The following is a 26,891-nucleotide window of genomic DNA, read 5'->3' as shown; positions in this document are numbered from 1 at the left end:
CTTCACACCCAGGAACGCATACAAATGAGCCCCTTAGAAACAGGGTCCTAGCTTTCATTTCAGTGTCTTGAGCTGTAATGATTTTTCTTTCTTCCTTTGTTCAAAGAAAGGAGAAAGGAAATTGAGGGATCCCAGGAGCATTTTTTTCTGAGGGAAGTGTCACTCTTTCCAGAGAGAATTGCCTCTAGCACAGATCCTTTCCTTGCTGGTCGATGCTGTTCATTGCTTTTCTGTTTTCTGTGTGCATGTGGGTATTATCCTATGATTCTATTGCATGGGTCCAAATGGGCTAAGTGAGCCCATTACAGGCTTGGCTAAATGAATGTTAGGGTATTTGGAGGCAGTTGATAAAATTCCTGATTCCCAGGTCCAGGTGTGTGACTGGGTTGTCTGATCTGAGTGATGTGATCAAACTTGAAGCATCTCTGCCTGGCCCCGGCTTCGCTCTCCACTCTCCACTTCAGTATCGTAACACTACTTAGCCCTGGATTGAACTCCTTTTGCCCTGTGGCTATTGCTTATGTAAACATCTCAAAGTAAGTCGTTTTACTAACATAGACATTCTGCTTACTCGTATTTTAAGGCTTTAGTTAGCATGCTTCCAACATATTCCCTACAGAATATGTTGTACAAAATTGTGGATACTCTTGGCCGTGTTGATGTCCAGATAAATATCCTTGAATCAGACCTCAGGGTTGCTTTGGAATAACCTAGTAATTTTGTGCCAAGTCAAGGGTGTTCTGAGGAAGAAATGATAGAATTCTTAATATTATGTTAGATTTGAGAGGTTTTGAATTTGGAGGAAGACCTACATTCTCTCCTAGTACATTCCTGAAACACGCCTGGATCTTGACCCGCTGTGGGGGCTCTTCTTTTATATCGTATTCGGCCTGTTCCACTATTTCATGTTCTCGTTCTGCTGAGACTGGCTACTTACTCTTTTTAAGTTACTGGCTTTTCTCTCCTGACCAGGCCTTCCTCCTCCTCCAGAGCATCTCCCTTCTCCCTGGCAGTGTCACCTTTTTATCCCCACTGCCTTCTCATCATGCCTGCCCTCAACTTCTACACAATCACTCATTACCATGATTTTGTACTTGCTGATATATTGATTGCACACAGGTTGACCTGTGTGCAGTGGGTCCTGAGTAGTTTCTAAACTCCTAAGAAATAGGGATCTTTTTTTTAATCTCTTCACAGTCTAGTCTAGATTTGATCCGCCAGGTGGTGACCTAAACCCTATGAAATTGTGTTTGAACAAAGGTGACCCTGGATCCTAGATACACGGTTAGCTGTGCTGGATAGTAACCAGAAGTGGGCGGGCCAGTAGGAGGATGCAACAGAAAGGATGTGTATTTTCTAGAATGCAGCAGCAATGTGGAATACATGACAAATAATATGAGCTCCAATATCAGGTCACCCACGTTGAAGTCCGAGCTTGACTGCTTATTACTTTGTCACCTTGAAGTTATTTAACCTCTCTGTGCAGTAGTATTTTCACCTGTAAAATGAACGTAATCATGGCCCTTACCTCATTAGGTTGTGCTGTGCTTGAATGAGAGCTAATACATGTAGAGTATTTAGAGCAGTTGACATAATAGGAGATAAAGAGAGACCAGTGTGGTGGTGGTGGTGGGGATGGAGGTTATTAAATGGCTGAGCGCTCGGCCTAGCAGACAGAAAGCCCTCTAAAATAATCCATCACCATCATCAGTGGTATTTGTATCCCGAACTTTTTATCCAGTTCAAGTCCCAAATCATACTCCTTCCTTTCCTGAGTTATTTTACTGCCTTTTTCTCTCTCCTTGACATGTAACATATGCTGTTGATGGCTTGTGTTTTAAGTAAATTTGTCACACTGAGTGTGATCACATGAATGATCAAGCAATAAGTATTTATCAAGAGCTTACTATATTCCAGGCATGGTGCTGGGTGTTGAGGATATAACATGAAATGAGACAGATGCAGTCATTCTAGAGCATATGCAATTGTTCTGTGGTTACAGTTGTGCTAGAAGATAGAAGCCTGTGAGAGTGTGTCCTCACCGCCATACCTTCTTCCGTGTGGTCAGAGACTGTCTTTTATTAGCGATTGAACCCAGGACTTCATGCATACTAAGCACTCACTCTACCACTGAGCTATATACCTCCCTGCCCCCCGCTTAAGTGAGTTTAATATGAGGCCTAAGGAGGAGTTAGTTGAAGGTCTTGTTTGGGGCTGAAGGATAAAATTACGCACAGGAAGACCCTGAGGTGGAAAGTGACGTGTGAGCGGAGTAGTGGAGTCTGCATTTTCCCCTCTGTTCTGGCTGCTCTGTGGAGAGACGAGGCAAGAGTAGCTTTAGTACCTTTACCTGGTTAGGGGAGGACATTGCAGTGTGCTTGGTGGGGACTGAATGGTGCCTGGAGCTAGCATTGTGGCAGTGGACGTGGAGAGAGAAATTTGAGGTCTACTTTGGTAGAAGAACTAATAGGATTTGGCCATTGCCTGGACCGGGGGTCAAAAGGGGGGATGGAATGTGAATGTTGTGTGTATATCCGAATGTCCAGCACAAATATCTGGTGGTGGTGCTGCTTTTCTGATATGATAAAACACCGGTGGCACAGATTTGGGAGGAAACTTAAGAATCTCTGGACATATAGACAGGAATGTGTGAAATTGCGCAGAGAATTAGGAGAAGGGGCCCAGGCCAAACCCCAACCTGAACACTTAAAGAAACTTCAAAAGGAGCTTCCCAAGCTGTGAGAGGGAAAAATCTTAGAAACTAAGAAGAGAGAGCACTTCACAACACAAGTGCCATCCATAGTTATGTACGCACTGATGGAGAAATGACACCAATGGGAGATCTTTGGTTGAAGAAGAAATTTGTTATCGTGACCAGATCTCTTTGTCTAAGTTCTCTGCCATCACTCACGCATCCTGGGGTACATGGTTTTCCATTGATAGGCTAGATTCATAGAATCTCACATTTAGGACCGCAGTACAGTATCCGCATGCGAATGCATTATAGCGAAGTGGTGAAGTCACTGGTGAGAGGCAGGGTTATAAGTCTATTTTTTCTTAGGAAGAAATAGAATTCCCCAGCACACCCCCAAACCCTACATGTCTAACCACTTTAAAGTTATTTTTCTTTAAGGGTAGTTTTATTATTGTCTGGCCTACCGTTGCACATTTATCCCGGCACACGTGTGGAATTCTGGGGACTTTATTAAATCTATTTCTGTTCCCAGCCACGGGGTGCTTTCTTTCGTCACGCTGCAGACGTTACTAGGAACACATTCTCCTTACTCTCACGTCAGGCTAATGTGTGATTTTTGTTTGTTTTCTACCTATTGCCGACACTCCTCTTGGCTCTGCACCACAATTGTCTAAGTTAAACTTCTCTTCCTTAGGAAAAGAGCTAGTTTGCTGTCATCAGTGCCATAAAGCCCGTGCTTTAAATGCTGTTTTTGAAGGGATCGTGGGGCAAATTTCACATGCAGTTTTAATTCAGGGTGTTTTCCAAATCAGTTCACAGGCGTTATTACAGTGTCCATAATATTTATTTGTCTCAAAATATATGGAACAATTATAGAGAACTAATTCACTCCAGAGAATGTTGACTGTTGGCTCAAAAAAAACTTTTTTTTTTTTTTTTGAAGAGACCTTTATCTGACCTGAATAATTTGCAAATTTATCTGGGCAAAACTGAATCAGCCCTGAATGTTAATTGTATTTTCCTTTTTTAAAAACAAAAACTTAACACTTTTTTTAAACACAAATTTTCTGTCAACAATTTTGTTTTTAAATGCATCAAATATAAATAAGCCAAAGGAAGAAAATCATCTCTACTAGCACTGCCAGAAGTTTTTCAGTAAAAAAATAGAGCTATTCGGCAAAATGTGGATTTTCTTCTCTTTTTTTCATTTTCTCCCCCCCCCCCCCCTTTTTTTTTTTTTAGTGATGAAAGGTTTTTTTTCAGAACAGGGACTTTCTCTGTTTTATTCCTGACTGCACGGTTGGTGCCTAGAACAGTGTCTGACACAGAATCATTGCTGAATTCCTTTTCCCACTTAATTCTTTTTCTATACGAATACTATTCTTTTACCTCATTTTTAACGTCTGCCTAGTACTCTGTCTTATGTATTGTTGGATATTTAGTTTATTTGGGTTATTTTTTTTGTTGGCAAAGAACATTGATTCCTTTAGCTAAATCATAGTCTGTAATTATTTTCTTAGAACAATTCCAGAAAGTAGAAACTTAGGCCAAACGATAGCATAAAGTTTTTAAGCTTCATCACCCTACAAATCTTTATTCGCTAAAATGATTAGGTTTCAGTTAAATGCCTTCATTACTCTTCTTTTCATATTTTGCAGTTTTATTAGCTAGTATTGTTACAGTTTGACTACTCATATGCAATATATTGCATGTAATTACATGTATACAATATACTGCACATTTTTTTTAAGTTTACATATATGGGCTGATCATTGTTTCTAAGAACAGTTTAGAGCTTTAGCTTTCTTAACTCACATAAATATCAAAGGAATAAAGCCAGCCACAACATAAGAATCAATAGAATGCAATAATCCAGTCAGCCTTTATTACTCTTAAAACTGACCACCTTCTGTATTAGTTAATAATTTCTACCATAATGGTTGTCCTTGTTCGGTTTCAAAAACTAGAACTTTGTCTTGCAAATGTTATAATAATTTAAGAAGACTAATTAGACTTACTAAAAAACTTTTTGTTTAAGATTTATTGGACCTAAATATGTCTGCAAGCAAAAATGAAAGTTGAAAGTACTTTTAGGGGGTGTCAAAATTATTTTAGTCATCTAACTTTTCCTTAACATTTATTTTGATTTCTTATTAAAGTAGTGTCCTTGTCTCACGTGGGGCAGAGTTTGGCATGGCATCAGTTTTCTTGCCTCTGAGTCCTTGATTTGCCCATGAAATGAAAACTTGAGCTTCATCAGACTGTCTTAAATTCTTTACTCTGCACATCTTGTTTTAATTATATCTCTCAAGCCATTTTGTGGTTTGGTAATAAATTCTTACCTATTTCATAGAAACTTCAGAAGTGATAAAAATTGATTTAAAATTTTTAAAGAAAAGAATGTGTTTCAGGCCTGTATGTTACTTTTCCATCCTAGCCTTGTAGTTGTTATCCAGAATTACAGACTCTGGTTGATGTGCTTTGTTACATATTCTCACTGGGCGTATCGTGTGTAAGCTATGTTTTTAGACCAGTCTCATGTCCTTTCCATGTCCTTTTTCTGGAAACATACAAGATATTTATTGTGGTATTGCTTATAACAATTTATTATTTTTTTTCTTAGAAAAGTAACAGAGTTGTTAAAAGTCAAAAATAGCCTTTTTCTCATATCCATCATTGGTTGTGTTTATCCTTACCAGTTTAAGATGGGAATACTGCCTTTAACTGTTTTCTTATCAATGTAATTGTCTATTTTATGTAAATTGGTTTTTTGTAATTTAGATAAATTACATGTTTTTGGAGCGATACATAACCTGAAAATAATTAGAAGGTGGTATGCCTTTCAGAGTGTTGAACTCCTCTATAAATATTTTTTTGTTACAAACTGATATTTTTGGACAACTATCTCTTATGTCCATATTTTAAAGCAATTGTAATTGTTTCACAATAAAATAAGTTTTCTTCCTATCATGACTAAAGCAGCCAGTGGTAGCAAAACTAGAGTGTATTGCGATGCTGATGGATAATAGAAGGAATTTATCTGTTGATTCAGAGTTCTCACAGACAGGATAGTCTTTCTCCTGAATAAAATACACAAAAGCAATCCTATATTTACCTACCTGACCTTAGATAAGACACTTGCTCTATGAAATAAGGATAGGAATTTTTTTGTTTAAATTTTCAAAGGAGAGGGGAGTAAACCAAGAACGGGGAAGGCCTGGATTTGGGAAATACAACCCAGGAAAAGTGAAGGGAATTCCCAAGGTCTTGGTGGAGGGAAGGCCCGGGGCACCTGCTGCGTAGCAGGCCTAGTGGGCCACCGCGCACTGCACACCCGAGGATGGGAGCGCTCCAGGGATGGCTGTGATTTACAGAGTCAGGAGTTTAGAAACACTGAATATCAATTTAACCAAGAATTCTAATAATGATCTTTGGGAGAGTGAGAGTCTGTAGAAATGGGAAGAGGGGCTGTTTGGGGTGGAGTTGTGGGTGGAAAGAAGGTGGAGTTGTTTGTGGAAACTCCTAAACACCACAGAGCCGTTAACTTTGAGATAGTTGTGTGGATTGGCAGACCTGAGGAGGGAGGTGGCTTGTCACTGCCTAGGTCATCCACATTAGGGAAAAAGGAGTGTAGATCAGAAGAGAGCAAGCTTTTGTGGGTGATACGTTATCCTAAAGTATATATTTATCTTATCTTAACCAGGTATCTATTTCACCAGGTAATTATTTACCTCTACTCTTTTATATGAGGCTATGCTAAACTTATAAATCAACTTTTTTTGGTCTTAGACAATAAGCCAAGGGCATTGTATTTCCTAATGATCAAATGCAGATTTTTCCACTGAAAGGCAGTGACTTCATTTCTAAAGGTTAAACTGAATGGTTCTTACAGCATAATTTCAGCTGGTTAAATGTGGGAAACTGAAAGCCATTCAATAAAAGAATAATCTCTGAGCCTGTGTAGAACTTTCATTTGATTGGGAATTGGGTGTTATTTTATTCACGTTAAGCCGGATCACATAATGATTTTATTTCAAGGTAGGAAAGAAATGTCAATAGGCATATGTACTTAGTGGTCCTTTTTCCTTATTTGAACACAGCATTTCCTCTGTGTAGCCAATTGAGGATGGCAGTGCGCTTTCTCTGAGCCACTGTCTGGAATTGATACTTCCATGCTGCTTTGGGGAAGCAGATTTTTTTTTTCCCTATGCTCTCCTAACCCCTTGTTTTCTCATCCAGACTATTTTCTGCTTAATTTTTTAAGTGCTTTAATGCATTGAATAGCTAATTAGATTAAAGTAGTTTACTCAAAACACAATTACTGTGCTGAATTTTGAGCTTGTTATTCACTCTCAGTTCCATGTAAACTAGTTGACCAGGAAATTTTTCTTGAGTTTAGAATGAAAATACTACATTGTCTGCCTACTGAGTTCATGTTTTCTCATTTATTTTAAAATTTAATTGTAGTTGGTGGAGTTTTGACAAACATGTACACATGTAACCATCACCACAGTCAAGACAACGGCCATCAAAATTCTTCCGCCCCCTTTGCAGTCAGCCCCCAGCCCTTCCCATAGCCCGCGGCGACCGCTGATCTGTTTTCTGTCCTTACAGTTCAGCCTTTGCAAGAATGTCATAGAAATGGAATCACGTGTTTGGGATTCATCCATGTTGTCGCTGTATCCTTTTCATTGCAGAGTAGTGTTCTGTTGTGTTGGTGGACTACAGTTGTTGATCCAGTTCCCTGTCGAGGGGCATTTCAGTTTTATCCAGGTTGGGGTGATGACAGTTGAAGTCCAGGCCATATTCTGGGAGCCCCCTCATCTGTTTCTGTCACAGGGCTTGACTTGTTTTCAGTTGCCCTGCCGTGGTTGTCAGAATTCTGCTTTTGCACATTTTCATTCTAAACACAGGGTTGTGTCTTCTCTCCTTAGCATTTGCCAAGTCCTGCTTTCTTTTCCCACTGTTGTACCTCATGGAACAGAACTAGGTGGTGGGCGAGACCAACCAAATACAGACAGCTGTAGACACCTTTCTTTTGCAGGGCTCCTGAGGGCAGGCACATCCTTAACATTTCCAGTCTGGTTGCAGAGAGTTTTTTGCTTTTTGTGGGTTTTTTTGCTCCATATTGGGGACCTGAAGCTGCACGTGCGCAGACACGCTCAGAAGCTTCCTCCTTCTTCCTCTTCCAGTGTGGGAGGCCCTCCAGTCTCTGCCCTTCGGTCTCCACTCTTCTGGGCTGCCCTCCCTTAATGATTGGTAAAGAAGTAGAAGCAGGGAAGAAAACAGAAGGTCATGTTCTCTGTTGAGTGTGCTACAGATGAGAAGGCAGCCTCCCAAGTTGAGGGCTTTCTTCCAACTTAGCACTCCTACAAATGTCCCCTTGATACACACTCCCCGGAGTGGAGCCCAGAGCCTGCACATGGTTTCTCCTACATTCAGACAACTTTGGAGGCCCAAGTAAGGTGCTGTGCCAACCAAGTAAACAATGTGAGAAACTAAACCACAGACAACACCTAACGAAAGATTATTGACGGACCAGCTTCAACCTTTTTTTTATGCTTTGTTTTCTTGTAGTGTTTCATTTTTTCAGTCAGTGCTTTTCTCTAGGGCTCTCTCCTGGGTTCACTTCATTCCTGTTAAGCTTGTACCTCATTGAAGTCGTACACCCTCCACCAGTCCCCCTTACAGACACCTCACCATGAAACATTGATAACCAGCCAGGGGAGGTTAGCTTCAAGTTTTTAAGTGCTTCGGGTGATGACGGAGCTGGACAGCATCCCAAGGATCTTCTCACAGGGCCCCATTTATGTCAGGAGATTATCTTGCTGTACAGCTGGCTCCTTGCAGAGAACCACAAACTCATTCTGTGAATTAGAACATCACATGGGGCCGTAGTGCCTGGGTCATGGGAAGGAGGAAGAGTGTGAAGTGATGGATGACTTTTTTGCTTTCTGATAGAGATGTGGTTATGATTTGTCTCCCACATGGCTGCAGGAGAAATTCTGGTCTGGAGGGCCCTGGCAAATTAGATAACTACGATGATGAGTTATCACAATACACCTTAGAATGAGGGAGCGTGTTTGCTTCCATATCCTTAGCCGTAAGTCCTGATTTCCGTGCTTTTTTTTTCCCCTATGCATGTGTCCTCTTGTACACACAGATTTTGCTGCTTCAACATTAAGATTGGTTGGACCCAAACAGCATTGTGCTCTGGAGTCCTTTAGCCTCAGGTCAGCCTTATAGAGACAGGATAGTCAGCCCTTTTAGGGGAGGAAGCTTCCTGGTTTGCTGAAATGGGGAGTTCAGGACCCAGTTGTCCCTGCAGGAAGCTTCATCAGGGTTGAAGGGCCTTTTTCGAGTTCTGTCTCTCAAGTGCTTGTGGAGTTGACTACCCCCACGGTACCATGATAAACTGCACATATTTGTTTTTAGTTCTTTTTCTATGATGTTAATCAAAGAGTGATTGTGATGATGAGAACTAATTAGTGAGCTTCATTATTTAACAGTTCCCGAGTGAGACTTGCCCATGATAATCCTGAGTGGTTAATTGTTAACTAATAGGTTTATTCTGATTCCCATTTCCCTGTGCTGTTTTGTGTGATGTGATGTTTGCCTCTCACCAGTCCTAACTATGTAAATGCCTACCTACTATGTGGGTGTTTTTTGGTGCAAAAATCCCAGAGTTCACTTTGCTAACATCTAGTGTGAACGGACAGGCTAAATCCCTGTTCCAGAATTTGGAGAACTTTGATTTATGTAAGTTCTGCTCTTCAAGGTTGCAGGAGACCTCGCTATCTAAGCAGTGTCCTTGTGGACCTCTGTCCTGGGCCTACTACGTACGGTTTCTGCTTCCCCGGTTTTCCTCCCTGCCTCCTGCCCACAACTTCCTCACCCTTCCAAACTTGGTAACTCATTGTGCTCAATTATTTCAAACATGTGTTTGCTCACACAGCAAGGTACTTTGTAGAGGTAAGTTGCAGTCTTACCTGCTGAAGGGGGTTATTTGCATGCACCCACATTTGCAAGAGGTTGGCCTGCCAGTCCAGAAGTGGGGGCAGAGTAGGGGTGTATAATTAAGATGTCTTTATAACTCTTTAAGGATCATCCTGCCTTTCTTCAGGGTCGTTCAAAACCCCACTCCTATGAGTCTGAGGTATAGATATTAAATCCTTTGAAATGAAGTCACCCCAGGCACATTTGTTGCATCATTACTTTCTCAATTTCAAGGTGCATTGAGGAGGCAGAAACATTCCTTAAAGAGATGCCATCCACAATAGCAGGTTAAATGTAGCTAATGCAACCTTAAATTAGCTTTTCTAGGAGAGCCGAAAAATACTTATGTTTGGTTTGTTTTGTAGCACAGGTAATGTGAAAACTACCAGTGCAACAAAAAAGACTTATCTGCTCAGAAGTACAGTTGCTTCTTGATTATTTACACCAGTGGAGGGGAATATTGGTCCAGAAAACTATAGCTAATTTATCTACGTGGATTCTCAAAGCCTTGGGCCTGTGTAGTGCCAGATAACTATGGCAAATAGATTCTCAGGCCTCATGTAAATCAGCCACAACTAGAATTCTGAGCAGAAATATTTGATATTTAATAGTCTTACCTTGAAATGAGCGTCCTATGTCATAAGTCTCAATGTTGTTATCTCTTTAAATTTGAGACCATTAATCTTTATTTAAAAATATGTTTTGAGTTCCAAGGAAATCTTTAATTTCACTAAATCTTAGAAGATCCTGCTTCAGGGTTATTGGAGGAGAATTTAAAATGTCATGTTAATAACATCCTTTATACTTTATCACTTGGCTACCCTTAAGATCCACCTGGCATCTTAAACTCCTCAGTAGGGCCTTAACCGCCCTCTACTATACTGTTTCTCATAATCATGTTTTCTTTTATATACCTATTGCTGTAACCTTAGAAATGGGTGTTAGTCTAGCACATTGCTGTATCTTGGGAAAGCAAATCGTTTAACCATAACATTTAGTCCATTTTACAGTAGAACAATCAAAATTCCTACAATAAAAAAAATTTCCATACCTGAATTAGCAGAGATGATTTATGGCTCCACCACCTGCAGGAACTTGTCAATCTGCCTTACCAGTCTTTTCATTTGAGCCAATGACTGAAACAAATATTAAAGGTTTCAAGAGTTTTTGTGTTGAAAAGGAACTTGGCAAGCAAAGGAAGAGCTTGAGATGACAAGGAAAGACAGACACCATTGTCTGCCTGTGACTGAGATTTGAAAGAGCTGACATCTTTTGGGGGTTACATTCAATGTAATTAATTGGCTTTGTAAGAATTTGTTATTCCCCCAAATCTACCAACTTGGGCAAGATTTCCATCTCTTCCCTTAACGGGTGATCCATAGGCATATCCTCTTCTCCATATCTTGTCTTGCAATTTTGCCTCTAGAAGTAAACATGGCCAGTTCTGGTAGGCTTTTGAAATTTGCTTTCATGACTTTGATTGTCACCATTGGCTTTCACTTCTAATCTTTGTCATAATTGATGACATGTTACATCCTCTGCCATCTTGCCATGTTTTCTTTGTGTGATAGGACCAAGTTGTAGGTTGAGACTTAGAAGGAATCAGGAACATCTATTGGGGTCTTTTTGTTTGTATGTTTTTATTGCATGGCTGACAGTAATGTCCCTTAATTTCTCCTTGATCCTCAGCCTAAGTATCTCTCTTGGTAAGATAGGTAATCGGTTAGCAAAATAGGAGAGTCTGCTACAACTTCCCTTTTTAGTGTTAACCCTAGGGGCTGGCTGCATGTGTGCCACTGTATTCCTGTAAGCATTTTTTTCTCAGATAAATACATCCAGGAGACAGTGATGAGCAAACGTCTGTTTCTGAAAAACAGAGATTAGTGCAGTCTTGAGGGAAAAGGTCTTCTCTTTGGAGACGTTAAGTTGCCTCATGATTTGCGATAATCAATTTGATAATTGTGGTTGACTTATTGGCTCAGCTCATGAATAATGTCCCAGATTTAGACTGGTGTGGCAAAAGGATTTTAATCAGGTAGTGCTTTCCTTCCCATGGAGCATTTGTCTTGCTTGACTCTCCTGGACTGCAGCCAACTGCCGGGAAGGCATTTCCCCACTGTATGTGTCTAGTAGAATGTGTATTGCTTAAGTGTTCATCGGGGGAGTTTCTGTCCCACTAAAGCTCATTGTTAGCCTTACTTTTTACCAGTGCACCCTTAGAGATACTGAGAATGGATGACTGTCTCTCCTTTTCTCTGAGAATCTATTTGAAGGGAAGGATGAATCTCATTACTATAAATATTGTTTTCATCCCAGCCTACCTCACTGCTTCTGAATGAGAGGAACCCCTTTGGCTGCTGTGAAGACTCTCAAATACTCGATGGCTAGTTAAATTTTCATTATCTAATGTGCATTAATTTACATACAATAGCTCTGTTGCTAGGAGCAGAGTTAGAAAGGAAGAGCTTGGTGAGTGCTGACTGCTTGGGTCACAGGAGTCGGGACAGTGTGCAGAGAGTTTACTGTCCTCAGAGGGAGCTGGCAGGTCTGCTGGCTGCGCTGCAAAGCTGCAGAATTCTGATATCCAGTGACTATTCCCCCAGCACATGCCGTGTGATATTTCAATGCTTGCTTACCTTATCATCTGTTTAATTAGCTTGAGAGACTGTGAAAGGATTTGAAGGCTCTGAGCTCCTCTGAAGCTGAGAGCTCTGAGGCTGGAAAGGTTTATGATTTGGTACCCTTGAGAGTAGAATGCATGCACTTTGTGTTAATGTGTGAAAAAAAAATGTTTAAAGCGCTATGCCACTTCATGTGTTTTTACTGTGTCTGTAATTATTCACTCTGATACGCTGTGGTATTTATTGGTCCCCATGGACGATGACATCCTGCTGTTACAGATATCCCAGGCCAGGAACAGGAGCAGTGTGCCCTGGGTCCTAATTTTCCTGAAAAGCGCACAGAGCAGGACTTCGCGGTATTGGTGCCCAGGGAAGGCTGCGTTTTTCCCTTCATTAGGAAATACTTAATCTACATAATCTGTGAGTCAGGGTGAACTGCTTTGAGTTTCCTGGGAAAGGGCTATATCACGGAGTTTGGGAGTCACTTTTTTTTTTTTAATTAAAGTTTCAGTTTAACCTCCACAGAAAGTGAGTATTGGTTTTCTCCCCTCAATTTTATGTAGAAGGAAGAAGAGCTCTTCTGTCCTGTCCCAGAAGAAAGGTGAAACTCTCATTTCAGGGCACCTTCTTAACTTTTACATCCACTGAGTGCTTCATCACTGAAACAGAGGGAAGCAGAGAGTCAATGTTCTAGAAGCTTTTGATTAACTACATTTCTCCTATGAAAGTCTGTCCTGGTTTTAGCAGTGTCTGATTTTCTAGGGTTATTTGCCTAGCTTCCTGTGGTCGGCCAGACTTTTTGCCCTAGAGCAGAGAGAAAGAAACATTTGCCTAGATTGCATTTACTTTTCTGACCATTCTTCTTCTCGCCCCCAGGATACCCAAAAAGCAAAGCAGTTCCTGCCCTTCCTCCAGCGGGCAGGCCGTTCTGAAGCAGTGGTGGAGTACGTGTTCAGCGGGTCTCGTCTCAAGCTGTATTTGCCAAAGGAAACTTGCCTTATCACCTTCTTGCTTGCAGGTAAGTCCTGTGTGTTATGCATTGTTCCGAAAATTCTTCCTGTAGCTCAGAAGTCATCAGCGGAGGACATGTGCACTCCTTCCCCCCTGTTGCCGACAGGACCTGGAGCCCACGTGGGTGCTTCAGTCTCTGAATTGGGATATAAACGCAGAGTTCCTAGATTTGATCCATCTGTTCCTGCAGACCCGGTGCTGGTCCTTTCCTGCTGCTCATTTCCACCAACCACAGGCCGCAGGAGTGTAGGACAGCTTAGGAGACAGCACCCACCCTCCCACAGCCCCGGTGAAGGGAATTCCACACGTGGGAAAACGTTACTGATGGGATTCCCCTGGTTGGTGTGTCACATCTGGGGTACACTGCCCTGCGGTGTTACACTTGAGCAGGGCCACGGAGGCTGAGACCCCCTGTCCTTGTAGCTCCCCAGGCAGTGCCGTTCGTCTCTTTCACGCTTTGCAAATGTCAATAGGATCCAGATCCTTTATGGAACCCCACACATGACATGACCTTCACAGGCCCCTCCATCCCCATTATTACCATCTGGCACTAAGGCTGACGTGCCAGGGTGAGCCTTCCTCCTTTCTTTGCTGGCTGACTGTCCATCTTCCTTATCCTATCTTTTCTAGTCGCTTAACATTTCACAGGCCAGCAAGACTATGCACGAACTGCGCTCTGCGCTCTGAAGGGGCTGATTTACACGTATGCATTCAGGAGCATTCATTTCTTCTCTGCCAGCGGCGAAAAAACTTACTTGTTTCCAGCCAGTACTTTGCAGGGGCTGTGGTCTTGGAGGGAGAGGGTCATTTTACTTCCACACCGTGCACCCACCCCAAGACACATTCACTCACTCCCAAAAGACACGTTCCATTGTGTTCACCTGATGCACGTTGCTTTCTCTGAAGCTGTCCTGTCGCCTCAGCACTTCTTCCATCAAACTCTTGAGTAGAACTTGCCAGTGGGGGAAGAGAACCGGGGTCATGCTTGCCATCCCCTGCCGGATTGCCTCAGCCTCCCTCTCCTTGAAGGCATGGATACTTTCTTCTCCACAAGGGTCTCCCTCAGGCCCCAGCTCAGTGGATTATTACATGAAATTAATCACTGAGCATGTGGCTGTGAGGCCCACGGTTGCTGCTCGGCCTCTCTCCTCCTTGAGGCTGCTACTTGCTCTTAAGAAGTTGATGATCGCTACTCAGCGGCTGGCCCTCTGAAGGGGCTGACTGACAGGCAGCTCAGGGGCAGCTCTCGAGAAGAAAGGCCGCAACAAATCCACACCTCACTGGAGGGCTGTGCTTTCGTTCCTGCGAATGTGCGTTGTAAGCGGAGGGGCAACGTGTGCGCAAGAGACCTTAAGATACCCGTAGCGGAGGAGTTTCTCAGCAGTGCGTTTTTTTGTTCACAGGCTTTGAGGTATATATTCAGCTCATTCTTTGCTCTCTGCCTGCAAAACACAAGCATCCTTCTGGCAGCGTAGAGCTTTATCCCAGAGGTGTGAGAGATAAACAGTATTATTCTTTCTGGGAAACTTGGCCCCAGATCTATAGGGGAAAAGAAAACATTGACGTTCTGGCTTCTAAACTCAAAACGACCTGAATGGAGCCAGCTCAGAGCTTAGATTTGTCTTGGCTGCAGTCTTTCTTCTGGTCGTACCTTGCTGGTTGTACACAAGAAGCCTGATCACTCGACTGTGCAGCAGCCGGTTCCTCCGTGCACTTGGCCTTATTCGAAGCTTAGCGATTCAGAAGGTGTTGTCTGAGTTAACGTACATTGTGAAAGATAGATTACAGAAACAAATACCTGTTAAAAATACAAGCTTTTACATTTTTCTCCTGCCGTACTCCATGCAGTTGTTTGACGCATCTTCTGGTTTCTTTAGAAACCTGTCAGGGATACAGGGTGTTGTAAGAGAAAGCAAACCTCGGCTTGAATCATGGCTCTGCTATGTACAAGCAGGGGACTTGAGGGAGGTTTTTTATTCTCTTCAAGCCTTAGTTTACACATCAGTTAACTGGAGAGAGTTTCTTGCCTCTCAGGAATTTTGTGAGGGTTTAATGAGATGTGTAAAGGTTCAGAACAAGCCTGCCATAAAGCAGATCATCGATGAATGTTTCCTTCCTGTTCTTCTCACAAAGACTTAATGAATTCATAACCAGAGCTTTCCCTGACTGTGTGGAGTGGCGCAGCTGTGCGGCGTGTGTGTGCACGTAGCCCTGGCTCTACCATGGAGACTCTGACCTACCCATTAATTCAAATAAATCAAGAGAAGGATCTGTCCTCGCCTCCTCCTGACTAAGCAAAAAGCTCACTAAAAGAAAAGCCACTGGCTTTTCCCTTTGATTTTGGAGCAAGGAACCCTGCATCCTGGTAAGACATGGTCCTTGGTCTCAGTAAGCTCTGGAGGGAAAACAGACATGTAAACAAACTGTAGTGTTGGGCACTAGGTGAGATAACAGAATGATTTTAAATGCTCAGAAGTAGCAGAGGTGGGAGTGGATGCTTGGGGTTATTTAGCTGGAGAATCAGTGATTTTGTGCCCTAGTTGCTGACACCTAAGCTATGCTCTAAAGGACAAATAAGAGTTAGCAGTGTTGTAGGGACAGGATGGGAGGGGTGGGAGGAGGAGAGGAATATTCTAAGTAGAGGTACCAGCAGGTACAAAGATGGAGACGCATGATTATATTCTGATGTGTCCAGGGAACCATGAACCCTTTGGTGCTGGTGGAGTGTAAAAAGTGAGGAGTGGGGTGAGGCTGGAAACACAGATGGAAGCGAGTCTTGTGTGGGGTGTACTGTGGACCCTCAGAGTCCCTCTCAGTGTTAGCAGCGTGACATGCTCACACTTGTGTTAAGAATGTTTGTTTTGGTCGAAATTGTAACAAATGAGGCTGGAGGCTAGAGAAGCAGAGACTGAAAGGGTAGTTAGGAGGAAGACTTCCAAATTCAGGGAGTGGTTGGGTTTTTCTGGTCAGGAGTTGGGGGTGACATTGAGTATAGGAGAGAAAATAAACAGGTCCAAGGCTTGAGTTATTGGGCAGATTTTGACCTCCACCTGCAAGAGCAACGCTGAGAATAGATTCTAGGAAGATCATCAGTGGTCAGAGGATTCGTTGGAGAATCCTGAGAGAGCACTCTTCTGGAAGCCGAGGGAGGGAAGAATTCCCAGGAGTCAACAGGGACAGGTTTTACCTTAACAGATCAGGTAGGTAAAAACTATGCAGTGATTCCATACTACTTAGGAATTAGTAAGTCACAGATGACTGTTGTCAGTGCAGTTTTATCAGCGTTGATTCAGCTAACGGCAGATTACAGGCGACTGGGGAGTAAATGTGGGCAATAAGGAATAGAATTAAAAATAGCCTGCTCTTCACAAAAATCTAACAGAACAGAAAAAGAAGTCCAGAAAAGTGAACGCTGAAGGGTCAAGGTAACATTCTAAGGATGTCAGCAGCTTGTGTCCTTTGATAACTGTGATTCTTACTCAGAACTGGAGCCGAACGTGGCATGGACAGTTGGAAAAGCTGTTCAGTAGACCTCTTGTTTTCTTAGTGCCAATTATAGAATGTAAAACTCAACAAAATCTTCTTGGCAAATGAGGATATAAAAGAGATGAAGTGAGAAGATAATCATGGGGAAAGTGAGAAGCTCTGGTCTGAATTGTGAGGAGCAGGAACTCAGGAAGGACGCACATAAATGACTGAGAGGGCGGTGACCTAGAGGAGATGGATGAATGAAACGGCGAACACAGGTGGAGGGGGTAACCTAGAGAGAGGAGGGCCCCTTGGTCCCCTGAGACCAACACAAAGCTGAACACGAGTGTAGAGCGACATGACGCTGGCCTGGGCGGTGGTCCTGGTGCACAGCTTGGCAGCTCTCTGTGACCGCACTCTTCATCCTGTACAAGTGGCATCTGATGGCAGCGACGTCTCCCAGCAGCCAGGAGCGGGGCTGACGTTGTGGTTCTCAAGGGGACAGTCGTGATCACTGTTCTGCTGTCCCATATGTGCTGGTCCCATTAATCCCAGCCTTTTGGGGAGCCCTCTGGACTTCAAGGTGGGGTGGACAGTTTCCATTTTTATGTGGCCTTTTTTGGGCAGACGGCCCCACAGCTTGATAGGGAGTGGCATTTGGCCCAAGCCAGCTGGTTTCTCTGTCACGGTTCCTGCACCCCTGTATGTGGAATGATTGCTCGGTCAGATGGGATAGCAGGTGGGGCTGGGCAGAGTCAGCTGTAGCTAACAGGTCAGCGCCTCCTGAAAGCTCTTGCCCTTTAGTCCTTTGAGCACCTGGCTTAGGTTTGGCTGGTGAGCAGGTGACCTTAGAGCATCAGACTGAGACTGTTCAAGGTCCCTCAGCCTGCTGCTGTGGCCGCCTCCTGTGCATCCTTATTTCAGTCTTGGGGCAGTCACAGGCAGTTCTTGTCCAGAGTTAACAGGGAAGCCAGGATTCCCCGGGCAGCCTACATTTGTTTAAAAGCATCCTTTTCCCTCGTCTAGCATTTAACGAGCTCCATACATTTCCTTCTCTTAAAACAGCAGCGGTTTACCTTCAGTCTTTGTTTTTGATTTATTTTCACTTGTGCTGGGTGTCACCTTCTACTTAGTATCCTGTCTAAAGAGATACTGAGGCACGAATTTGCAAATCACTTGGCCCATTCTTCACATTTTTATTTAAAAGCACCAGTGGACACGGAGTGTGTGTCCTATTGCTGTGACCTTGATATTACATTTCCTTATTTTGCATTACTTTCTTAGCTCTGGGGTATCTGGGTCATGCTGAGGGCACAATTCAGGAAGTTTTCCTGTTGGCTATGCATAGCAGGGGTCCTGTTAGTGCCTGGAAACCAAATGCCTGAATGAGAAGAGAATAATCATTTGAAGTTTCGGTCTTGTATCTAAAGAGTCTTGTATCAGATATTTGGAGGCTTCTAACTCACTGACATCCCCCAACCCTTTTTATACTTCCAGGTGCCCAAGTGTGGGACAGTGGTATGTGGGAGGAATTGTGGACCAAGACAGGTTTGGGTTTGGGGTGGTGGGGAGTAGAAGGTCGGTCACCAGGGGTGGAACTCAAAGTACAAATGACCTAGGAGGCAGCAGCACCTGGCAGGGGGTTCCCATGTGGATCCCAGCAGGTGACTTATAATGAACCAGTTCCCTAGTCACAAGAAACAAGACTAGAAAATGAGACTTCCCTTTGGCATTTTTTTTTTTCTCTTTGATTATAAGTCCCCTTTTAGAGCTGCCTCATGACAAGAGAGGCAATGAGGAAGGCTTCTGGATGTCTGGAATTTGATAAATGGTGTTTGGTAGGTGCATGATGAACTGAAGGTTTGGCCATGTGTCTGTCCTTCCACCCTGAATGCCTTTGAAGAAAGTACCTCATTTCCTTCTTTCTCTGTAATGTCCCTTTTCCAGCCAATCCTAATGGGAATATCAACTGCCTGTTTCAGCAGACGCAAAACTTTAATGAGAGAGGACAGGGAAGGTGAACAGGAATGTCCCCGGAATGGTGGATCCCCATTGATTACCAGTTCCTAACCAAATTACACAATTAAAGCCAATGTATGTATGAGTGAGAAATCCCATTCTGCTATCACAGAGGTGCTAATGAATCAGGCTGTTATTGTAGTTGTGTTTGCTGGGCTTCTATCCTTAATTAAGCAATTACAGGGTCTGCTGATACTTACGAATTCTTCTCAGATACTTTAATTGAATTGCAACTTAATGGTTATGTGTAAAGTGGGGTATTCTTTCTCTTGGGACTTCTCCATTTGAGTCTGTCTCCGCCGCCTACTTGTTTTCACTTGGGTCCCGTTCCTGGAAATGGGTAGCTTGACATGAGACTTGTCTGGGGCTGCCCTACTTCTTCGCTTCCAGAGATACCATTATGAATTATTTGAGTTCATGTCAGAAGGTCCTGAAGGGTCACTCGTAGGAAAGTATTAGCACAATAAACAGATTTGGGGGAGCCTCTTTTAATGAGGCCAAGATTTTCACAAGGCTGCTAAAAGAATGGTCATCTTTGACATGATATGGATGGTGCATAAACGAATCAGATAATTTCTGCTGTCTTGGATATCTTTTAGTGTAGTAGTTGAAACAGCCACATGGAAAACTTCAACAGGGAGAAACAAAATGGAGTAATGAAAAGTGTAGGCAACATAGGATGAGCACGCAGAGGAGACAACAATTAATTGAGGAATGGAAGAGACTTCCCAAGGGAGACGACACGGGAGCATCCAAGAAGATCTGGACCATTTTCTTTTGCAAGCTGGGTTTGATTCGTCTAGGCAGAACAACTTTGCCTGTGTCCTCAGTTCTCAGGAAGAGTTGCCTAAAAGAAATGGATCTACTCATCTATCGTTTTTCCCTCTGCTTTTGTCTGGGCACGTAAACTCCTGTCTCAGCTCTCCTGCCTGCGGCCTCTCAGCGCTCTGCCCTCAGCTCCCCATCCCTGCAGGCAGACTATCACCCACTGGTCATGAGGATGAAAGTGCAAGCCTACGCTTACAGCCTGATTATCTTCCATCTTTAGACTGTGAATCATCCCCAGAATGAGCCTCATCATGCTTGTGGGTCGTTCAATCGCATGGCCATTTCATAATTTTTTTATATCCACTGGGCACTTTGCTAGGAATATTAAAATGCATTAAGACGTAGTTCCAGCCTTCAAGCAAAGTAGTTGTATCTACCAAAGTACAGAATGTATAGACATGAAGAAAAATAGTATCTGAAAAAGGGTAGCGGATAGGAGAAACAACTCAGATTTTAGAAAAATTATTGTTCTAACCCAAAAGTACAGGATCCAGAGAGCGGTGGAGCCAAGTGCTGGCTCATCCCTGCTCAGTGCAGGCCTGGGTGATAGTCCATCCAAGGACCACTCTTTTAGGAAGGACGTCAGCCGACTGTAGAAGAATCAGAAGTGAGTGACTAGGATGATCAGAGACCTAAGAAGGCCCAGTACCTGAGGACGAGTAGAAGGCATCAAAGGAGACTTCCAGGACCCAGTGGAGTGTCTCAGGGTAAAAGAGGCAGGGATTCCATTTTTTTGAATAGTCATTTCAATTTTGGGGGGGGGAGGATTGAAACAGAAATAAAGACATCAGTAAAAATAAGATTCGTTTGCCGTGGTTTAATGGCAGCCACAGACCTTGGAGCTAGACCCCTTAAAGATGAATTCTGGCTCTCCTGCTTCCTAGTGAGTCACTTCCATTAGACTGGCCTGTTGATCTTGATGTGATGCTGGGACCTAGAGGTGAGGGAAACAGCAAGACCCACATGGCAGTTCTGAGCCAGTCTGTCCACAGCTGAGGCAGAGACAGCCCTCGTGGTGGCACCACTTCCCGTGGAGTTGGTCTGAGGGTGGTGCAGCCTCCTAATCGGGATGTTGAGCCCTCACCATCTCAGTTGGACTTCCTGTGCCGAGAAAAGAGAGATGTGGATTTCTGTTTCTCGTTAGGCCCATTGGTTGTCTCTGGATGGATAGGTCAAAGGTAAGTGAAAAGAATCCTCACCTCCTAAATCGTGACTTTGGCATTTTACTATTGCCTTTTACTCTTCCTGCTTCGGTGTTTCAGAATTGATGAGACCAGGGGACAGTATCTTGTGTAGATATCAGGCCTGTCCTCTGCAGAGCTGACAAGAGCCAGTAGAAGGGTACAAAAGGGTCAGACCTGTGAGCGTTTTCCCATGGGTTCCTTTTCCTTTCCTTCTCCCCCCTTCCTGCTTTAAGGTTCTTTCTGAGTATTAAAGATTCCTTAGTCTGTCTTCTACCTGGTGGGCATGAGGGGAAAGAACGGGAAGCTTACAGAATTCTGATGGCTGCTTTCTGCTGGAATGTTTCCAGTACAGCACCTGTCTCTGGATGTGCCCAGATGTCTCTGCTCTAATCCCATTCTTGTTGTGTCCCCAGAAAAATACATTTCAGTGTAGATTTTTTCAGTGCCATCTTGTCAACCTGTTAGCATTTCCTACCAGCCATTTAGTAGCAATGGTGACAAGCAGCAGCATCCAGGATTGGGCTGCTCAGCGCTTCCCCTGCCCTGCGGGCATGTCTGTTTGGCCGGCCTCAGAGTAGAAAATGGCAGGACCTGCATGCAGGAGAGGGAGTGTAAATGGTGTGGTAATTTGAAATTAGAGGGAAGTGCTTTGAAATCCAGTAATGGGCAGCCCTGGGGTGAGCAGTGCATACTGTGCCTGTAACGACTTAATCTTGGTTGCTATGGGTACCACCTTTCACATCCCCCTTTCAAACAGAGATATGACTGGATTAAAAAAAAAAAAGTCTTCATCATTGATAAGTGTCTGCCCCCAAGCCTCAGGTCTTTGCTCACCTTGGGTTCCTTTCAGAAAGTTTTCCCAAGGGTTCCCCAAACTAATGGGATGGATTTGGCAGCGCCTGATCCTGGCCCTCTGTATAAAACTGGAGTGAACGGCAGTACATGGGAGTTAAAACACATGTGGTGTCCGGTGTGGGCAGGCAGCCCAAGCATACTCTCCTGCTGCCCCTGAGGGGGCGCCGCGGGTTTTCATTCAAGTAGCTGGATACCACTGGCCACGTCACACGCTTCCTCACAACCCGTGCACAAGGGCTCCGACAAAGCCCACGGAGCTGCACTCGGTCTCAGTGCCGTGGGATCGGTCCCAGATCCCGATGTAGGGCTGCCAGGCACAGACCTTGTAGGAGCAAGAACAGTCCGCAGAAGTTCCTTTCATATTTGGAAGACATCTGAGACACAACTGCATTCTCTCAGTCTTGTTTGTTCGTCATTAGAGCTTTTTCCCACTTATTTAAATTACCCACTTAATCCAGGCCTTGTAAGTTGTGGATTTTTTTTTTTTTAAACCACTCTTTGCCCATGAGGTCTCACAAATGAGATGTACATCTCTCTTCAGTGGCTTTCGATTTCCAGGGATACCGGTCTCTGCAAAGTTGCCTTATAGGCTTCTAAATGGACTTTGGAGAAACTTTCTCCAAAAGTTTCTGTTTAAGCTTTTTGGATTCCCTGTAGTTTTTTTCTTGTTATACTCATGCTTTATAGTAGCAGTCCTGAATAAACCCAGTAACCCCCATGCTTACCTTCACTATATGTAGGAAGGTATTTAAATGGACTACTCTGCGGCGGGTGGAGAAGTTCCCATTTCCCTGCTCTGGTGTGCCTCCTTTTCCTGAGCTTGTGCATCTGCTAGTGATTTTTCTAGGGTTAATTTGGGTGTTTTTATTTTTAAATTGGAACATGGTGTCTGTCTCTTCTCTGTGTGTGTTTTGGATGCAGCCCCTGTGCTAGGCATGTGGTTATTAACTCCGCTGATATACCAGTTCGCTCATTAGCATTTGCATTTTAAATTACAAGCTAGAGCAGACGACATTTATGCTATATTTGTACCACTGCCTTCTTCATGAATGATGTCGTATGTGCAGGGAATGCAGAAATAACTCTTCTAGGGCCCTGATGTATTTTAGTCCCTTTTTCCGCAAACTGCTATTTCTTTTTTACTCTTGATTCTCATTGTTTGATTGGGAATTTTTAAATTCCTTTCCGAGTTTAGACCTATCTGTGAGTGCTACTGATTAGGATGTGCTGATGACAGACCAACCCTTCGTATCAAAATAGGCACATTGCGGGGAGTGGTCTCTTTCCCTTTCACGTGATGCTCCGGGGAGGCAGCCTGCTCTGATGAGAGAGGAGGGAATTTCTCTTCCACAGTCGGGTGGGCGGGGAGACACGGTAACAGATACTTGTTCTTGCTTGTATTCATGCTCGCATCCCTCTTTTCTCTAGTTGATTACTCAGAGGTTATTCATTAGCACCTGCTAGTGCTTGGCGCTGCACGGGGGAAAAGGGGAACTCGTATATGCCTTCAAGGAGCTTATTTTTGACAAGAAACCCTTAGCTTGCAGTGCAGTACAGCACATACTTAAATAAATGCCAGTAGTTAAGTCCTCTCCGGGGAACTATTCCTCTGGCAGATGGAAACTTCAGCACCTGGATCCGAAGAACCATGGCAGAAGTGCCCAGTCAAGGATGGTGGGCCGGGGAGGGGAGCCTTCCTGGGCATGCGTGTGCCCCGCTCTGCCTCAGCTGGGGCTTGGCTGGTTGACAGCAGCGCGTCGGGGGCAGGAAGCAGAGCTCTGGTAGGTAGCTGTGCCTTCACGCCATTGTGCTCTTTCTTTGTGATATCAGATCTTGTTTCTCTGACGTCTTGTCACAGGGACCCTTCCTCTTGGTGAATTCTGACGTTTAAAACACATCACGAAAAACCCAGGGCAGTCACACTGTAAATGGTAGATGTGCATTCTGGGTAAGAAGGACAGGGGTAAGTAACAGTTTTTTTAATCAATTTTGTCTTGCCAATCAACTCGTCCAAAGAACTTAAGTTTGAAGGGTTGATGGGCACAACACAATTGATAAAGAATTGTTACTCACCTTTGTATTTCTTTTCTTCCATGAGGATGATCTCTGTTTGGTGCGCTCTGTGTTTATCAGTGGCTTCCATGAGCTCCAGACTCCAAACTCGGGCCTTTGAGCCTCAATGTTGGTTTTTTGTTGTTTTTTTTTTTTTTTTCCTAGTCTCTAGCTTCTTTTGATCTCTGCCTGTTGGCTGGCAAAACTGTTGTCCAGAACTAAGCTGTGCCTAACAAGGCAAGGATAGATCACACAGAGGAGATGGGCGGGTCCCTGGAGACTGGCAAGTGGTAAGCAGAGGAGGAGTTGGCTGGCCCCGCGATGAAGGTGCGGTCAGACGATGAAGGTGCATTCATACACAGGTGCCTTTGGGTTGTGTGGTGGCAGGTGTCTAGATGGCACTCAGAGTGTCAGCTATAAATGCGCCATCAGGATGCCGATGGGAACAGTTGAGACAGCTCACAACGAGCCAAGGAATCCCACAGACTCTTTCATTTCTTCATTCCTTCTGTTACTCATATGAAGGACTGACTGCTGGCGGGACTCCCCAACCTGCTGGGACTCTGAGGGGAAGGGCTGACTGCATCACCCCAGTGCCGCCGGGCTGGCCCTCTTGCCATTCCCTGCAGCTTCCCACCCTGTGCCGCTGGCTTCTGACAGAAACCTTGAGTTAAGTGGGTTAGGAATAAACTGCCCGAATGCGTTTGTGCAGATAGCTTCTCTCACCAGCTATCTGAAGTGCTTTCTGAAATACACGGGAGCCCTTTGTAAGCTGCTTTATAAGCTGTGAGTCCATTGTTGCTGCGCTCCGCAGCCAGCGTGTCTGTAACCCGAGGACCGTCGGCTTGGCTCCGGGCCAGGGCTGGGTGTCGGAACCCCGCGCAAGCTGCAGGGCCGCCCACCAGAGTCACTAGCAGCTGTTGCAGGTTGGAGGATTTGCAGAAATTGAGATGGCTGTTCCCAGATATTGGCACTTGCCTGGTGATGAATGACCGCGTCTGTGCGCGGGGCCCTCTGTGCTTTCCTTCGGCCTTTTCTTCTCAGCCCCTGATTGTGGCGCCTGCTCAATGGCCCCGTTGTGGAGGAGGGTGGCTGAGCGGAGGGGTGAGTGGCCTACCGCCTCCACCATTCCCTCCCTCCATTGGCCTGAACTGAGACATTAATAAAAGCTCTTTGATCCCCTGAACTGGTTCTTGGGGCAGGAATTTCGTGGCACAAAGCACAGATGCCAAGGGGCTGAGAAGCCAACCCCCAGAGGCTAGAGGCATGAACTTCACCTGAACGAGGGCCACATGACCCCCTGCTGGCATTACTCTGGTGTCCTTTTGCCTGAACCCACATGTCCACCCCAGAGTAGCCAGGGAGGGAAGACCGAAGACCAGACAAGGTCTGTTTTGATAAAGCCATTAATGGGTGGTATGTTCCTTTCTGATATGATTGCCCAAGAGTGAACTGTTTAGGGGTTTATGCCACTTTGTATAATTTCTTCTTATCACATACAGTCATGCATATTCATGTATGCATATGCTGAAACCTGTGTTCCAGTGCCATCTCCCTCGAGATGAAACTGCAAGGAAACCGGCATGAATGACCTCTTTTAAGAGACTTGTACCCTCCCAACTCCAACCTCCGCCAACTCTCTTGTGTCACCTGTTTTCTGTACTTGCCACAATCTGAAATCTTCTAGCTTATTTTTAACATTGACTGTCTGTATCACCAGAACGTAAGATGCTTGAAGGCAGGGACTTTGTCTTGTGACTGCAGAACCCTGGTCCCAGTGTCAGGAATAGGCCTGACCCAGAGTCAGACTTCCTGAGAAGGTTCTTGGATGAATGAATGCACACTGGTTCTGGGCTAACACTTACCTTATTTTGAAATTCTGAAAACAAAATAACAATACTGTTACCATGGAGAGTGAGTGTTAGAGCCTCCACAGCCCTGAAATGGAAAACAGAGCACCAGACTGGGTGTCTGTCTGGAGAACTGGATTAAAGCTTAGAACTACGCCCCCCCCCCCCCACTCCCGCCAAGTCAGATAGCCTCTCTGGGCCTTGGAGTTTTTTCATAAAGTGAAGGGATCAGATAAGTTTTCTCTAGGGTTCATGCCAGGTTTGAATCTCTAATAATAATAGCTTTTACTTAATGAATATTAAATGCTGTGAATTGCCTCATTTAATCCTTACCACAGCTGTTAAAGTGGATATCATTACAATCCCCATTTCATAGATGAGAAAGCTGAGGCTTAGGAAAGTTAATTTTCTTGCTGAATATAGGGCAGAGCACATTTTCTTGATCTTACCATCCGTGCTGTCATTTAGAATGCAGTGCCCAACTTGACATTGAATGTACTATTATCGTGATATCTTGTGACATTGAATGTGCTGTTACCAAGGTCTTACCTCTTCTGTTTCTCCAGGCTTCCCTCCATCCATTGCATCTGCCTGTGCTCTCTTGTTGGCTGGGAATCAACCAGATGCTGCCTTTCTTTTGGGATGACCAGAAGCAAAGCTTTACAGGGGGCAGTGGTAGTGGCTCTCTTGAGGAAATGAAGCAATGTGGGTGTGAGATTCTAGTGGTTGTTTTGGAGTTTGGATTTGTTTCTGGGCTCCACAGGTGACACCAGTAGGAACACATCTCGGATGAGAGTTTGGCAAGAACGTGTGATTCGGGAGGTCAGACCTGTGGGACAGGTTTATGAGCAGGGGCATTTATGGACAAATTAAACTTCAGCCCTGAGTAAGCAAAGTCCTAAGCCAGTTATTACTGCTCTGGCACTTCTAATGGGCCCTATGCAACCCTTATAAATTATTTAGCTGCTCTGCTAATAAAAGGCCAAGCAACACGCCTAGTCCTGGTGATACTTTAAGTAGAGCTCAAAGAGAACAGGTCAGAGGGACGCAATATTTGCTGGTCTCCCAGGAGCTCTCCTGTCTCATTTGGAGATAAAAGGGTTAAATGGACTATCTTGAATAGCAGCGTTTTGACAGATGATGCATAAAACTGATGTTGAAATGTTAATATTAGAGATTGGCGAAAGGCTTTCCTCTGAGGAGACGCGTGCTAAGGTTCCCTGGACTGTTGCATCTAATGCCCATTTCTCAGAGTGTCGTGGTAATCGTCAATCAGTGTCCCAGGATATCTAGCACTTAAGCATTTACTGAA

General features: G+C 44.2%; 1 protein-coding gene and 1 long non-coding RNA gene across 2 annotated transcripts in view; one reads left to right on the top strand and one right to left on the bottom strand.

The window, feature by feature from the left end:
- Positions 1-26,891, top strand: part of SND1 (staphylococcal nuclease and tudor domain containing 1) — a 379,670-nt gene that overhangs the window by 222,544 nt on the left and 130,235 nt on the right. Inside the window, exon 15 of the mRNA XM_010947574.3 lies at positions 13,189-13,330. Coding sequence (XP_010945876.1) covers positions 13,189-13,330 — 142 coding nt within the window. The remainder of the gene's footprint in view (positions 1-13,188; positions 13,331-26,891) is intronic.
- On the bottom strand, positions 20,402-26,452 carry LOC123614695 (uncharacterized). The gene is made up of 3 exons (XR_006722155.2): positions 26,129-26,452; positions 20,838-20,958; positions 20,402-20,739 (listed from the first exon to the last, which is right to left on the bottom strand). It is a non-coding gene; the product is annotated as an uncharacterized LOC123614695 (long non-coding RNA).

The sequence above is a fragment of the Camelus bactrianus genome, chromosome 7, assembly GCF_048773025.1.
Source record: "Camelus bactrianus isolate YW-2024 breed Bactrian camel chromosome 7, ASM4877302v1, whole genome shotgun sequence".
Classification (NCBI taxonomy): domain Eukaryota; kingdom Metazoa; phylum Chordata; class Mammalia; order Artiodactyla; family Camelidae; genus Camelus; species Camelus bactrianus.
This window is presented reverse-complemented; position numbering and strand designations above follow the sequence as displayed.